We start from the raw sequence: 15,769 nt of genomic DNA, 5'->3' as shown, positions 1-15,769 counted from the left end.
ACTAATCAAGAATAGGACCAAAATGTACTGTATGTGGCTGACGTGTGAAGGTGTCTTACCCGTATGTATTCCACCGGGGCGGGAGGATGGAAGAACTTCCTGACTATATAGGTGGTAGCAGCGATACAGAACACCATGGTGCCTAGAATCTCCTTCCACCAGGGCAGTAACAGGACCGGATCCTTCCTCCTCCTCCTCTCCACCGCCGCACCGCCATCCTTCAGCAGAGACACCTCCGCCACGCCGCGTCGCCCGCGGTAACGCTTACTGTATGAGAAGTAGTACCCGTTGTCTGGGGAACAGAGAGAGGAATCAGTCAATCAATCAATAACTTGTACTATTTTAAATCAATAAAAGAACAATTCATTTCCATGTCATTTTTAACAACATGGTAAAACAAGAAGAGGTGGTTAGGATTTTATAAAACAGCTGGTCTAACAGAGAGTATAATAGGAGGTTATAACATGTTATAACAGTAGGTTCTTACCATACGGGTACTGCAGGACTGACAGTATAATAGGAGGTTATAACATGTTATAACAGTAGGTTCTTACCATACGGGTACTGCAGGACTGACAGTATAATAGGAGGTTATAACCGTAGGTTCTTACCATACGGGTACTGCAGGACATACAGTATAATAGGAGGTTATAACATGTTATAACAGTAGGTTCTTACCATACGGGTACTGCAGGACATACAGTATAATAGGAGGTTATAACATGTTATAACAGTAGGTTCTTACCATACGGGTACTGCAGGACATACAGTATAATAGGAGGTTATAACATGTTATAACAGTAGGTTCTTACCATACGGGTACTGCAGGACATACAGTATAATAGGAGGTTATAACATGTTATAACAGTAGGTTCTTACCATACGGGTACTGCAGGACATACAGTATAATAGGAGGTTATAACATGTTATAACAGTAGGTTCTTACCATACGGGTACTGCAGGACATACAGTATAATAGGAGGTTATAACATGTTATAACAGTAGGTTCTTACCATACGGGTACTGCAGGACTGACAGTATAATAGGAGGTTATAACATGTTATAACAGTAGGTTCTTACCATACGGGTACTGCAGGACAGACAGTATAATAGGAGGTTATAACATGTTATAACAGTAGGTTCTTACCATACGGGTACTGCAGGACTGACAGTATAATAGGAGGTTATAACATGTTATAACAGTAGGTTCTTACCATACGGGTACTGCAGGACTGACAGTATAATAGGAGGTTATAACATGTTATAACAGTAGGTTCTTACCATACGGGTACTGCAGGACAGACAGTATAATAGGAGGTTATAACAGTAGGTTCTTACCATACGGGTACTGCAGGACTGACAGTATACTAAGAGGTTATAACATGTTATAACAGTAGGTTCTTACCATACGGGTACTGCAGGACAGACAGTATAATAGGAGGTTATAACAGTAGGTTCTTACCATACGGGTACTGCAGGACTGACAGTATAATAAGAGGTTATAACATGTTATAACAGTAGGTTCTTACCATACGGGTACTGCAGGACTGACAGTATAATAGGAGGTTATAACATGTTATAACAGTAGGTTCTTACCATACGGGTACTGCAGGACTGACAGTATAATAGGAGGTTATAACATGTTATAACAGTAGGTTCTTACCATACGGGTACTGCAGGACTGACAGGGCTCCGTTGCTGTATTCTTCATGAGAGAACTTGTCGTTGTTCAGACACTTGTCAAACTCATCAGAACCAACCAGCACAGGTGTCCGAGATGGAGAATCTGCATGAAAGAGATACTGCATTAAAACTCATTACAGACGACACGCTGGACATCACTGTAACTCCAGACAGCACTGTAACTCCAGACAGCACTGTAACTCCAGACATCACTGTAACTCCAGACATCACTGTAACTCCAGACATCACTGTAACTCCAGACATCACTGTAACTCCAGACAGCAGACTGGACATCACTGTAACTCCAGACATCACTGTAACTCCAGACATCACTGTAACTCCAGACATCACTGTAACTCCAGACATCACTGTAACTCCAGACATCACTGTAACTCCAGACATCACTGTAACTCCAGACAGCAGGCTGGACATCACTGTAACTCCAGACAGCACGCTGGACACACTGTAACTCCAGACATCACTGTAACTCCAGACATCACTGTAACTCCAGACAGCAGACTGGACACACTGTAACTCCAGACATCACTGTAACTCCAGACATCACTGTAACTCCAGACATCACTGTAACTCCAGACAGCAGGCTGGACATCACTGTAACTCCAGACATCACTGTAACTCCAGACAGCAGGCTGGACACACTGTAACTCCAGACATCACTGTAACTCCAGACATCACTGTAACTCCAGACATCACTGTAACTCCAGACAGCAGACTGGACATCACTGTAACTCCAGACAGCAGGCTGGACATCACTGTAACTCCAGACAGCACGCTGGACACACTGTAACTCCAGACATCACTGTAACTCCAGACATCACTGTAACTCCAGACATCACTGTAACTCCAGACATCACTGTAACTCCAGACATCACTGTAACTCCAGACAGCAGGCTGGACACACTGTAACTCCAGACATCACTGTAACTCCAGACATCACTGTAACTCCAGACAGCAGACTGGACATCACTGTAACTCCAGACATCACTGTAACTCCAGACATCACTGTAACTCCAGACATCACTGTAACTCCAGACATCACTGTAACTCCAGACATCACTGTAACTCCAGACATCACTGTAACTCCAGACATCACTGTAACTCCAGACATCACTGTAACTCCAGACATCACTGTAACTCCAGACATCACTGTAACTCCAGACATCACTGTAACTCCAGACAGCAGACTGGACATCACTGTAACTCCAGACAGCAGGCTGGACATCACTGTAACTCCAGACAGCACGCTGGACACACTGTAACTCCAGACATCACTGTAACTCCAGACATCACTGTAACTCCAGACAGCAGACTGGACACACTGTAACTCCAGACATCACTGTAACTCCAGACATCACTGTAACTCCAGACATCACTGTAACTCCAGACAGCAGGCTGGACATCACTGTAACACCAGACAGCAGGCTGGACATCACTGTAACTCCAGACAGCAAGCTGGACATCACTGTAACTCCAGACATCACTGTAACTCCAGACAGCAGGCTGGACATCACTGTAACTCCAGACAGCAGGCTGGACATCACTGTAACTCCAGACATCAGGCTGGACATCACTGTAACTCCAGACATCACTGTAACTCCAGACATCACTGTAACTCCAGACATCACTGTAACTCCAGACAGCAGACTGGACATCACTGTAACTCCAGACATCACTGTAACTCCAGACATCACTGTAACTCCAGACATCACTGTAACTCCAGACATCACTGTAACTCCAGACATCACTGTAACTCCAGACAGCAGACTGGACATCACTGTAACTCCAGACATCACTGTAACTCCAGACATCACTGTAACTCCAGACATCACTGTAACTCCAGACATCACTGTAACTCCAGACATCACTGTAACTCCAGACAGCAGACTGGACATCACTGTAACTCCAGACAGCAGACTGGACATCACTGTAACTCCAGACATCACTGTAACTCCAGACATCACTGTAACTCCAGACATCACTGTAACTCCAGACATCACTGTAACTCCAGACATCACTGTAACTCCAGACAGCAGACTGGACATCACTGTAACTCCAGACATCACTGTAACTCCAGACATCACTGTAACTCCAGACATCACTGTAACTCCAGACATCACGCTGGACATCACTGTAACTCCAGACAGCAGACTGGACATCACTGTAACTCCAGACAGCAGGCTGGACATCACTGTAACTCCAGACAGCAGACTGGACATCACTGTAACTCCAGACATCACTGTAACTCCAGACATCACTCTAACTCCAGACAGCAGGCTGGACACACTGTAACTCCAGACAGCAGGCTGGACATCACTGTAACTCCAGACATCACTGTAACTCCAGACAGGAGGCTGGACATCACTGTAACTCCAGACATCACTGTAACTCCAGACAGCAGGCTGGACATCACTGTAACTCCAGACATCACTGTAACTCCAGACAGCAGACTGGACATCACTGTAACTCCAGACATCACTGTAACTCCAGACATCACTGTAACTCCAGACATCACTGTAACTCCAGACAGCAGACTGGACATCACTGTAACTCAAGACAGCGCTGGACATCACTGTAACTCCAGACAGCAGGCTGGACATCACTGTAACTCCAGACAGCAGGCTGGACATCACTGTAACTCCAGACAGCAGGCTGGACATCACTGTAGCTCCAGACATCACTGTAACTCCAGACATCACAGTAACTCCAGACATCAGGGTGGACATCACTGTAACTCCAGACATCACTGTAACTCCAGACAGCAGGCTGGACATCACTGTAACTCCAGACAGCAGGCTGGACATCACTGTAACTCCAGACATCACTGTAACTCCAGACAGCAGGCTGGACATCACTGTAACTCCAGACATCACTGTAACTCCAGACATCACTGTAACTCCAGACAGCAGACTGGACATCACTGTAACTCCAGACATCACTGTAACTCCAGACATCACTGTAACTCCAGACATCACTGTAACTCCAGACATCACTGTAACTCCAGACATCACTGTAACTCCAGACAGCAGACTGGACATCACTGTAACTCCAGACATCACTGTAACTCCAGACATCACTGTAACTCCAGACATCACTGTAACTCCAGACAGCAGACTGGACATCACTGTAACTCCAGACAGCAGGCTGGACATCACTGTAACTCCAGACAGCAGACTGGACATCACTGTAACTCCAGACATCACTGTAACTCCAGACATCACTCTAACTCCAGACAGCAGGCTGGACACACTGTAACTCCAGACAGCAGGCTGGACATCACTGTAACTCCAGACATCACTGTAACTCCAGACAGGAGGCTGGACATCACTGTAACTCCAGACATCACTGTAACTCCAGACATCACTGTAACTCCAGACAGCAGACTGGACACACTGTAACTCCAGACAGCAGGCTGGACATCACTGTAACTCCAGACATCACTGTAACTCCAGACAGCAGACTGGACATCACTGTAACTCCAGACATCACTGTAACTCCAGACAGCAGGCTGGACATCACTGTAACTCCAGACATCACTGTAACTCCAGACAGCAGGCTGGACATCACTGTAACTCCAGACATCACTGTAACTCCAGACAGCAGGCTGGACATCACTGTAACTCCAGACATCACTGTAACTCCAGACAGCAGGCTGGACATCACTGTAACTCCAGACATCACTGTAACTCCAGACAGCAGGCTGGACATCACTGTAACTCCAGACAGCAGGCTGGACATCACTGTAACTCCAGACAGCAGGCTGGACACACTGTAACTCCAGACATCACTGTAACTCCAGACAGCAGACTGGACACACTGTAACTCCAGACATCACTGTAACTCCAGACAGCAGGCTGGACATCACTGTAACTCCAGACAGCAGGCTGGACATCACTGTAACTCCAGACAGCAGGCTGGACATCACTGTAACTCCAGACAGCAGGCTGGACATCACTGTAACTCCAGACAGCAGGCTGGACATCACTGTAACTCCAGACATCACTGTAACTCCAGACATCACTGTAACTCCAGACAGCAGACTGGACATCACTGTAACTCCAGACAGCAGGCTGGACATCACTGTAACTCCAGACATCACTGTAACTCCAGACAGCAGGCTGGACACACTGTAACTCCAGACAGCAGGCTGGACATCACTGTAACTCCAGCCATCACTGTAACTCCAGACAGCAGGCTGGACACACTGTAACTCCAGACAGCAGGCTGGACATCACTGTAACTCCAGACATCACTGTAACTCCAGACAGGAGGCTGGACATCACTGTAACTCCAGACATCACTGTAACTCCAGACAGGAGGCTGGACATCACTAACTCCAGACATCACTGTAACTCCAGACATCACTGTAACTCCAGACAGCAGGCTGGACATCACTGTAACTCCAGACATCACTGTAACTCCAGACAGCAGGCTGGACATCACTGTAACTCCAGACATCACTGTAACTCCAGACAGCAGACTGGACATCACTGTAACTCCAGACATCACTGTAACTCCAGACATCACTGTAACTCCAGACAGCAGGCTGGACATCACTGTAACTCCAGACATCACTGTAACTCCAGACAGCAGACTGGACATCACTGTAACTCCAGACATCACTGTAACTCCAGACATCACTGTAACTCCAGACATCACTGTAACTCCAGACAGCAGACTGGACATCACTGTAACTCCAGACAGCAGGCTGGACATCACTGTAACTCCAGACAGCAGGCTGGACATCACTGTAACTCCAGACAGCAGGCTGGACATCACTGTAACTCCAGACATCACTGTAACTCCAGACATCACTGTAACTCCAGACAGCAGGCTGGACATCACTGTAACTCCAGACATCACTGTAACTCCAGACAGCAGGCTGGACATCACTGTAACTCCAGACATCACTGTAACTCCAGACAGCAGGCTGGACATCACTGTAACTCCAGACAGCAGGCTGGACATCACTGTAACTCCAGACATCACTGTAACTCCAGACAGCAGGCTGGACATCACTGTAACTCCAGACAGCAGGCTGGACATCACTGTAACTCCAGACAGCAGGCTGGACATCACTGTAACTCCAGACAGCAGGCTGGACATCACTGTAACTCCAGACAGCAGACTGGACATCACTGTAACTCCAGACATCACTGTAACTCCAGACAGCAGGCTGGACATCACTGTAACTCAAGACAGCAGGCTGGACACACTGTAACTCCAGACATCACTGTAACTCAAGACAGCAGACTGGACATCACTGTAACTCAAGACAGCAGGCTGGACATCACTGTAACTCCAGACAGCAGACTGGACATCACTGTAACTCCAGACAGCAGGCTGGACATCACTGTAACTCCAGACATCACTGTAACTCCAGACATCACTGTAACTCCAGACAGCAAGCTGGACATCACTGTAACTCCAGACATCACTGTAACTCCAGACAGCAGGCTGGACATCACTGTAACTCCAGACAGCAGACTGGACATCACTGTAACTCCAGACAGCAGGCTGGACATCACTGTAACTCCAGACATCAGGCTGGACATCACTGTAACTCCAGACATCAGGCTGGACATCACTGTAACTCCAGACATCACTGTAACTCCAGACAGCAGACTGGACATCACTGTAACTCCAGACAGCACTGTAACTCCAAACATCACTGTAACTCCAGACATCACTGTAACTCCAGACAGCAGGCTGGACATCACTGTAACTCCAGACATCACTGTAACTCCAGACAGCAGGCTGGACATCACTGTAACTCCAGACATCACTGTAACTCCAGACAGCAGGCTGGACATCACTGTAACTCCAGACATCACTGTAACTCCAGACAGCAGGCTGGACATCACTGTAACTCCAGACAGCAGGCTGGACATCACTGTAACTCCAGACAGCAGGCTGGACATCACTGTAACTCCAGACATCACTGTAACTCCAGACATCACTGTAACTCCAGACAGCAGACTGGACATCACTGTAACTCCAGACATCACTGTAACTCCAGACAGCAGACTGGACATCACTGTAACTCCAGACATCACTGTAACTCCAGACATCACTGTAACTCCAGACATCACTGTAACTCCAGACATCACTGTAACTCCAGACATCACTGTAACTCCAGACATCACTGTAACTCCAGACAGCAGGCTGGACATCACTGTAACTCCAGACATCAGACTGGACATCACTGTAACTCCAGACATCACTGTAACTCCAAACATCACTGTAACTCCAGACATCACTGTAACTCCAGACAGCAGGCTGGACATCACTGTAACTCCAGACAGCAGACTGGACATCACTGTAACTCCAGACAGCAGGCTGGACACACTGTAACTCCAGACATCACTGTAACTCCAGACATCAGACTGGACATCACTGTAACTCCAGACATCACTGTAACTCCAGACAGCAGGCTGGACATCACTGTAACTCCAGACATCACTGTAACTCCAGACAGCAGGCTGGACATCACTGTAACTCCAAACATCACTGTAACTCCAGACATCACTGTAACTCCAGACATCACTGTAACTCCAGACATCACTGTAACTCCAGACATCACTGTAACTCCAGACAGCAGACTGGACATCACTGTAACTCCAGACATCACTGTAACTCCAGACAGCAGGCTGGACATCACTGTAACTCCAGACATCACTGTAACTCCAGACATCACTGTAACTCCAGACAGCAGACTGGACATCACTGTAACTCCAGACATCACTGTAACTCCAGACAGCAGGCTGGACATCACTGTAACTCCAGACATCACTGTAACTCCAGACAGCAGACTGGACATCACTGTAACTCCAGACAGCAGGCTGGACATCACTGTAACTCCAGACATCACTGTAACTCCAGACATCACTGTAACTCCAGACAGCAGGCTGGACATCACTGTAACTCCAGACAGCAGACTGGACATCACTGTAACTCCAGACAGCAGGCTGGACACACTGTAACTCCAGACAGCAGGCTGGACATCACTGTAACTCCAGACATCACTGTAACTCCAGACATCACTTTAACTCCAGACATCACTGTAACTCCAGACAGCAGGCTGGACATCACTGTAACTCAGACATCACTGTAACTCCAGACAGCAGGCTGGACATCACTGTAACTCCAGACAGCAGGCTGGACATCACTGTAACTCCAGACATCACTGTAACTCCAGACATCACTGTAACTCCAGACATCACTGTAACTCCAGACATCACTGTAACTCCAGACAGCAGGCTGGACATCACTGTAACTCCAGACAGCAGACTGGACATCACTGTAACTCCAGACAGCAGGCTGGACATCACTGTAACTCCAGACAGCAGGCTGGACATCACTGTAACTCCAGACAGCAGCCTGGACATCACTGTAACTCCAGACAGCAGGCTGGACATCACTGTAACTCCAGACAGCAGGCTGGACATCACTGTAATTCCAGACAGCAGGCTGGACATCACTGTAACTCCAGACAGCAGGCTGGACATCACTGTAACTCCAGACATCACTGTAACTCCAGACAGCAGACTGGACACACTGTAACTCCAGACATCACTGTAACTCCAGACAGCAGACTGGACACACTGTAACTCCAGACAGCAGGCTGGACATCACTGTAACTCCAGACATCACTGTAACTCCAGACATCAGGCTGGACATCACTGTAACTCCAGACATCACTGTAACTCCAGACAGCAGACTGGACATCACTGTAACTCAGACATCACTGTAACTCCAGACAGCAGGCTGGACACACTGTAACTCCAGACATCACTGTAACTCCAGACATCACTGTAACTCCAGACATCACTGTAACTCCAGACATCAGACTGGACATCACTGTAACTCCAGACATCACTGTAACTCCAGACAGCAAGCTGGACATCACTGTAACTCCAGACATCACTGTAACTCCAGACATCAGACTGGACATCACTGTAACTCCAGACATCACTGTAACTCCAGACAGCAGGCTGGACATCACTGTAACTCCAGACAGCAGGCTGGACATCACTGTAACTCCAGACATCACTGTAACTCCAGACATCAGACTGGACATCACTGTAACTCCAGACATCACTGTAACTCCAGACAGCAGGCTGGACATCACTGTAACTCCAGACATCACTGTAACTCCAGACATCACTGTAACTCCAGACAGCAAGCTGGACATCACTGTAACTCCAGACATCACTGTAACTCCAGACATCAGACTGGACATCACTGTAACTCCAGACTTCACTGTAACTCCAGACATCACTGTAACTCCAGACAGCAAGCTGGACATCACTGTAACTCCAGACATCACTGTAACTCCAGACATCAGGCTGGACACACTGTAACTCCAGACATCACTGTAACTCCAGACAGCAGGCTGGACATCACTGTAACTCCAGACATCACTGTAACTCCAGACAGCAGGCTGGACATCACTGTAACTCCAGACATCACTGTAACTCCAGACAGCAGGCTGGACATCACTGTAACTCCAGACATCAGACTGGACATCACTGTAACTCCAGACAGCAGGCTGGACATCACTGTAACTCCAGACATCACTGTAACTCCAGACAGCAGGCTGGACATCACTGTAACTCCAGACATCACTGTAACTCCAGACATCACTGTAACTCCAGACATCACTGTAACTCCAGACATCACTGTAACTCCAGACAGCAGACTGGACATCACTGTAACTCCAGACAGCAGGCTGGACATCACTGTAACTCCAGACATCACTGTAACTCCAGACATCACTGTAACTCCAGACATCACTGTAACTCCAGACAGCAGGCTGGACATCACTGTAACTCCAGACATCACTGTAACTCCAGACATCACTGTAACTCCAGACATCACTGTAACTCCAGACAGCAGACTGGACATCACTGTAACTCCAGACAGCAGGCTGGACATCACTGTAACTCCAGACATCACTGTAACTCCAGACATCACTGTAACTCCAGACAGCAGGCTGGACATCACTGTAACTCCAGACATCACTGTAACTCCAGACATCACTGTAACTCCAGACATCACTGTAACTCCAGACAGCAGGCTGGACATCACTGTAACTCCAGACATCACTGTAACTCCAGACATCACTGTAACTCCAGACATCACTGTAACTCCAGACATCAGACTGGACATCACTGTAACTCCAGACATCACTGTAACTCCAGACAGCAGGCTGGACATCACTGTAACTCCAGACATCACTGTAACTCCAGACATCACTGTAACTCCAGACATCAGACTGGACATCACTGTAACTCCAGACAGCAGACTGGACATCACTGTAACTCCAGACAGCAGGCTGGACATCACTGTAACTCCAGACATCACTGTAACTCCAGACATCACTGTAACTCCAGACAGCAGGCTGGACATCACTGTAACTCCAGACATCACTGTAACTCCAGACAGCAGACTGGACATCACTGTAACTCCAGACATCACTGTAACTCCAGACAGCAGGCTGGACATCACTGTAACTCCAGACATCACTGTAACTCCAGACAGCAGGCTGGACATCACTGTAACTCCAGACATCACTGTAACTCCAGACATCAGACATCACTGTAACTCCAAACATCAGACATCACTGTAACTCCAGACATCAGACATCACTGTAACTCCAGACATCACTGTAACTCCAGACAGCAGGCTGGACATCACTGTAACTCCAGACAGCAGGCTGGACATCACTGTAACTCCAGACAGCAGACTGGACATCACTGTAACTCCAGACAGCAGACTGGACATCACTGTAACTCCAGACATCACTGTAACTCCAGACAGCAGACTGGACATCACTGTAACTCCAGACATCACTGTAACTCCAGACAGCAGGCTGGACATCACTGTAACTCCAGACAGCAGGCTGGACATCACTGTAACTCCAGACATCACTGTAACTCCAGACAGCAGGCTGGACATCACTGTAACTCCAGACAGCAGGCTGGACATCACTGTAACTCCAGACAGCAGGCTGGACATCACTGTAACTCCAGACAGCAGACTGGACATCACTGTAACTCCAGACATCACTGTAACTCCAGACAGCAGACTGGACATCACTGTAACTCCAGACATCACTGTAACTCCAGACATCACTGTAACTCCAGACATCACTGTAACTCCAGACATCACTGTAACTCCAGACATCACTGTAACTCCAGACATCACTGTAACTCCAGACATCACTGTAACTCCAGACATCAGGCTGGACATCACTGTAACTCCAGACATCACTGTAACTCCAGACAGCAGGCTGGACATCACTGTAACTCCAGACATCACTGTAACTCCAGACAGCAGACTGGACATCACTGTAACTCCAGACATCACTGTAACTCCAGACAGCAGGCTGGACATCACTGTAACTCCAGACATCACTGTAACTCCAGACAGCAGGCTGGACATCACTGTAACTCCAGACATCACTGTAACTCCAGACATCAGGCTGGACATCACTGTAACTCCAGACATCACTGTAACTCCAGACATCACTGTAACTCCAGACAGCAGGCTGGACATCACTGTAACTCCAGACATCACTGTAACTCCAGACAGCAGACTGGACATCACTGTAACTCCAGACAGCAGACTGGACATCACTGTAACTCCAGACAGCAGGCTGGACATCACTGTAACTCCAGACATCACTGTAACTCCAGACAGCAGACTGGACATCACTGTAACTCCAGACAGCAGACTGGACATCACTGTAACTCCAGACAGCAGACTGGACATCACTGTAACTCCAGACAGCAGACTGGACATCACTGTAACTCCAGACAGCAGGCTGGACATCACTGTAACTCCAGACATCACTGTAACTCCAGACAGCAGACTGGACATCACTGTAACTCCAGACAGCAGGCTGGACATCACTGTAACTCCAGACAGCAGACTGGACATCACTGTAACTCCAGACAGCAGACTGGACATCACTGTAACTCCAGACAGCAGGCTGGACATCACTGTAACTCCAGACATCACTGTAACTCCAGACAGCAGGCTGGACATCACTGTAACTCCAGACATCACTGTAACTCCAGACAGCAGGCTGGACATCACTGTAACTCCAGACAGCAGACTGGACATCACTGTAACTCCAGACAGCAGACTGGACATCACTGTAACTCCAGACATCACTGTAACTCCAGACATCACTGTAACTCCAGACATCACTGTAACTCCAGACATCACTGTAACTCCAGACAGCAGGCTGGACATCACTGTAACTCCAGACAGCAGGCTGGACATCACTCCAGATAGATAACAGTATATTTATCTATTTAAGGGAACATGGATGGAGTGTGTTTATCTCAGTCATTATGGTAATGATATACTCATAGAAGTACGTACGTATGAGGGGTTTCCATCTGATGGTAGGGATGTTGCCCGGGTCCGGACCGGGCCCGTTGAGGGCTTTAGATGGGAACTTTTCTGAGATCTTGACGGACGACTGCAGGTACAGCTGGCCCTGATACATACCTGAGAAGGGAGAAGGTTAGACACTGATACTGACAACCAATCACAGGACCTGGGGGAGAGGCTTAGCACTGACAACCAACCACAGGACCTGGGGGAGAGGTTTAGCACTGACAACCAATCACAGGACCTGGGGGAGAGGCTTAGCACTGACAACCAATCACAGGACCTGGGGGAGAGGCTTAGCACTGACAACCAATCACAGGACCTGGGGGAGAGGTTTAGCACTGACAACCAATCACAGGACCTGGGGGAGAGGTTTAGCACTGACAACCAATCACAGGACCTGGGGGAGAGGTTTAGCACTGACAACCAATCACAGGACCTGGGGGAAAGGCTTAGCACTGACAACCAATCACAGGACCTGGGGGAGAGGTTTAGCACTGACAACCAATCACAGGACCTGGGGGAGAGGTTTAGCACTGACAACCAATCACAGGACCTGAGGGAGAGGCTTAGCACTGACAACCAATCACAGGACCTGGGGGAGAGGCTTAGCACTGACAACCAATCACAGGACCTGGGGGAGAGGCTTAGCACTGACAACCAATCACAGGACCTGGGGGAGAGGTTTAGCACTGACAACCAATCACAGGACCTGGGGGAGAGGTTTAGCACTGACAACCAATCACAGGACCTGGGGGAGAGGTTTAGCACTGACAACCAATCACAGGACCTGGGGGAGAGGTTTAGCACTGACAACCAATCACAGGACCTGGGGGAGAGGTTTAGCACTGACAACCAATCACAGGACCTGGGGGAGAGGCTTAGCACTGACAACCAATCACAGGACCTGGGGGAGAGGTTTAGCACTGACAACCAATCACAGGACCTGGGGGAGAGGTTTAGCACTGACAACCAATCACAGGACCTGGGGGAGAGGCTTAGCACTGACAACCAATCACAGGACCTGGGGGAGAGGCTTAGCACTGACAACCAATCACAGGACCTGGGGGAGAGGCTTAGCACTGACAACCAATCACAGGACCTGGGGGAGAGGCTTAGCACTGACAACCAATCACAGGACCTGGGGGAGAGGTTTAGCACTGACAACCAATCACAGGACCTGGGGGAGAGGTTTAGCACTGACAACCAATCACAGGACCTGGGGGAGAGGTTTAGCACTGACAACCAATCACAGGACCTGGGGGAGAGGCTTAGCACTGACAACCAATCACAGGACCTGGGGGAGAGGTTTAGCACTGACAACCAATCACAGGACCTGGGGGAGAGGTTTAGCACTGACAACCAATCACAGGACCTGGGGGAGAGGCTTAGCACTGACAACCAATCACAGGACCTGGGGGAGAGGCTTAGCACTGACAACCAATCACAGGACCTGGGGGAGAGGCTTAGCACTGACACTAACAGTCAGACACACCGTCTTGATTATTTAAAAGCATCTCCAGCTATGTGAGAAAGCCAATCCCCTGAGAACCATCTGGTGAGTCTGCCAGCAGCTGATAACAGGGATGTCTACCTAGAGACTGTATTCTGACCTACTGCAGGTACAGATACATTAAGTGACTGACGGTACAGTGTCTGTGATAGTCTGATGTCTGTTACCTATCGTGTTTGGTTACCCAGGTATACGCTGGACTCAGTAGCTCCACGTGCCTCCCCCGTACTGTGTAGGCCTATGGTGTCTGGTGTTCGTGTCTGGTTTAGGGGTCAGAGGTTAGGGTTTACATACCCAGGTATACGCTGGACTCAGTAGCTCCCCGAGCGGCCTCCATAATGTCCTCGTCCTCCTCCTCCTGCTCCTCCGCGTCAGGACGACTGCTGTAAGGCGTGTCATCGAACAGGCTGATGGGCGTTACCTTCCCCCCGCCGACCAACCAGGCAGCGGCTATGGGCGTGCAGAACTACAGGGGAAACGTGAGTCAATACTATGCTGAACACTGAAAAGAGAGGTTGGAGATAGCCTGGTCACAGAGCTGTTTGTGCTGTCTTGACAATGACCATAGGAGTTCTCAAGACAGAACAAATACATCTGGGATCAGGCTAGGTTGGAAAACTAACATTAGAACTGCCATAGTCAGGCTAGGTTGTAAAACTAACATTAGAACCGCCATAGTCAGGTTAGGTTGTAAAACTAACATTAGAACCGCCATAGTCAAGCTAGGTTGTAAAACTAACACGAGAACCACCATAGTCAGGTTAGGTTGTAAAACTAACACTAGAACCGCCATAGTCAGGCTAGGTTGGAAAACTAACACTAGAACCACCATAGTCAGGCTAGGTTGGAAAACTAACACTAGAACCACCATAGTCAGGCTAGGTTGTAAAACTAACACGAGACCCACCATAGTCAGGCTAGGTTGTTAAACTAACACTAGAACCACCATAGTCAGGCTAGGTTGTTAAACTAACACTAGAACCACCATAGTCAGGCTAGGTTGTAAAACTAACACGAAACCCACCATAGTCAGGCTAGGTTGTAAAACTAACACGAGACCCACCATAGTCAGGCTAGGTTGTTAAACTAACACTAGAACCACCATAGTCAGGCTAGGTTGTTAAACTAACACTAGAACCACCATAGTCA

At 48.3% G+C, this 15,769-nt stretch overlaps 1 protein-coding gene across 1 annotated transcript in view; it reads right to left on the bottom strand.

Annotated features, from left to right (window-relative positions):
• Window positions 1-15,769, bottom strand: part of LOC129813343 (eukaryotic translation initiation factor 2-alpha kinase 3-like) — a 96,232-nt gene that overhangs the window by 842 nt on the left and 79,621 nt on the right. Inside the window, exons 6-9 of the mRNA XM_055865709.1 lie at window positions 14,915-15,086; window positions 13,096-13,224; window positions 1,664-1,786; window positions 60-292 (exon numbers count right to left, since the gene is read on the bottom strand). Of these exons, the coding sequence (XP_055721684.1) occupies window positions 60-292; window positions 1,664-1,786; window positions 13,096-13,224; window positions 14,915-15,086 (657 nt within the window). The remainder of the gene's footprint in view (window positions 1-59; window positions 293-1,663; window positions 1,787-13,095; window positions 13,225-14,914; window positions 15,087-15,769) is intronic.

This window comes from Salvelinus fontinalis, chromosome 16 (genome assembly GCF_029448725.1).
Source record: "Salvelinus fontinalis isolate EN_2023a chromosome 16, ASM2944872v1, whole genome shotgun sequence".
NCBI classification, from domain to species: domain Eukaryota; kingdom Metazoa; phylum Chordata; class Actinopteri; order Salmoniformes; family Salmonidae; genus Salvelinus; species Salvelinus fontinalis.
The sequence above is the reverse complement of the archived record's forward strand: the minus strand, read 5'-3'. Positions and strand labels throughout refer to the sequence as shown.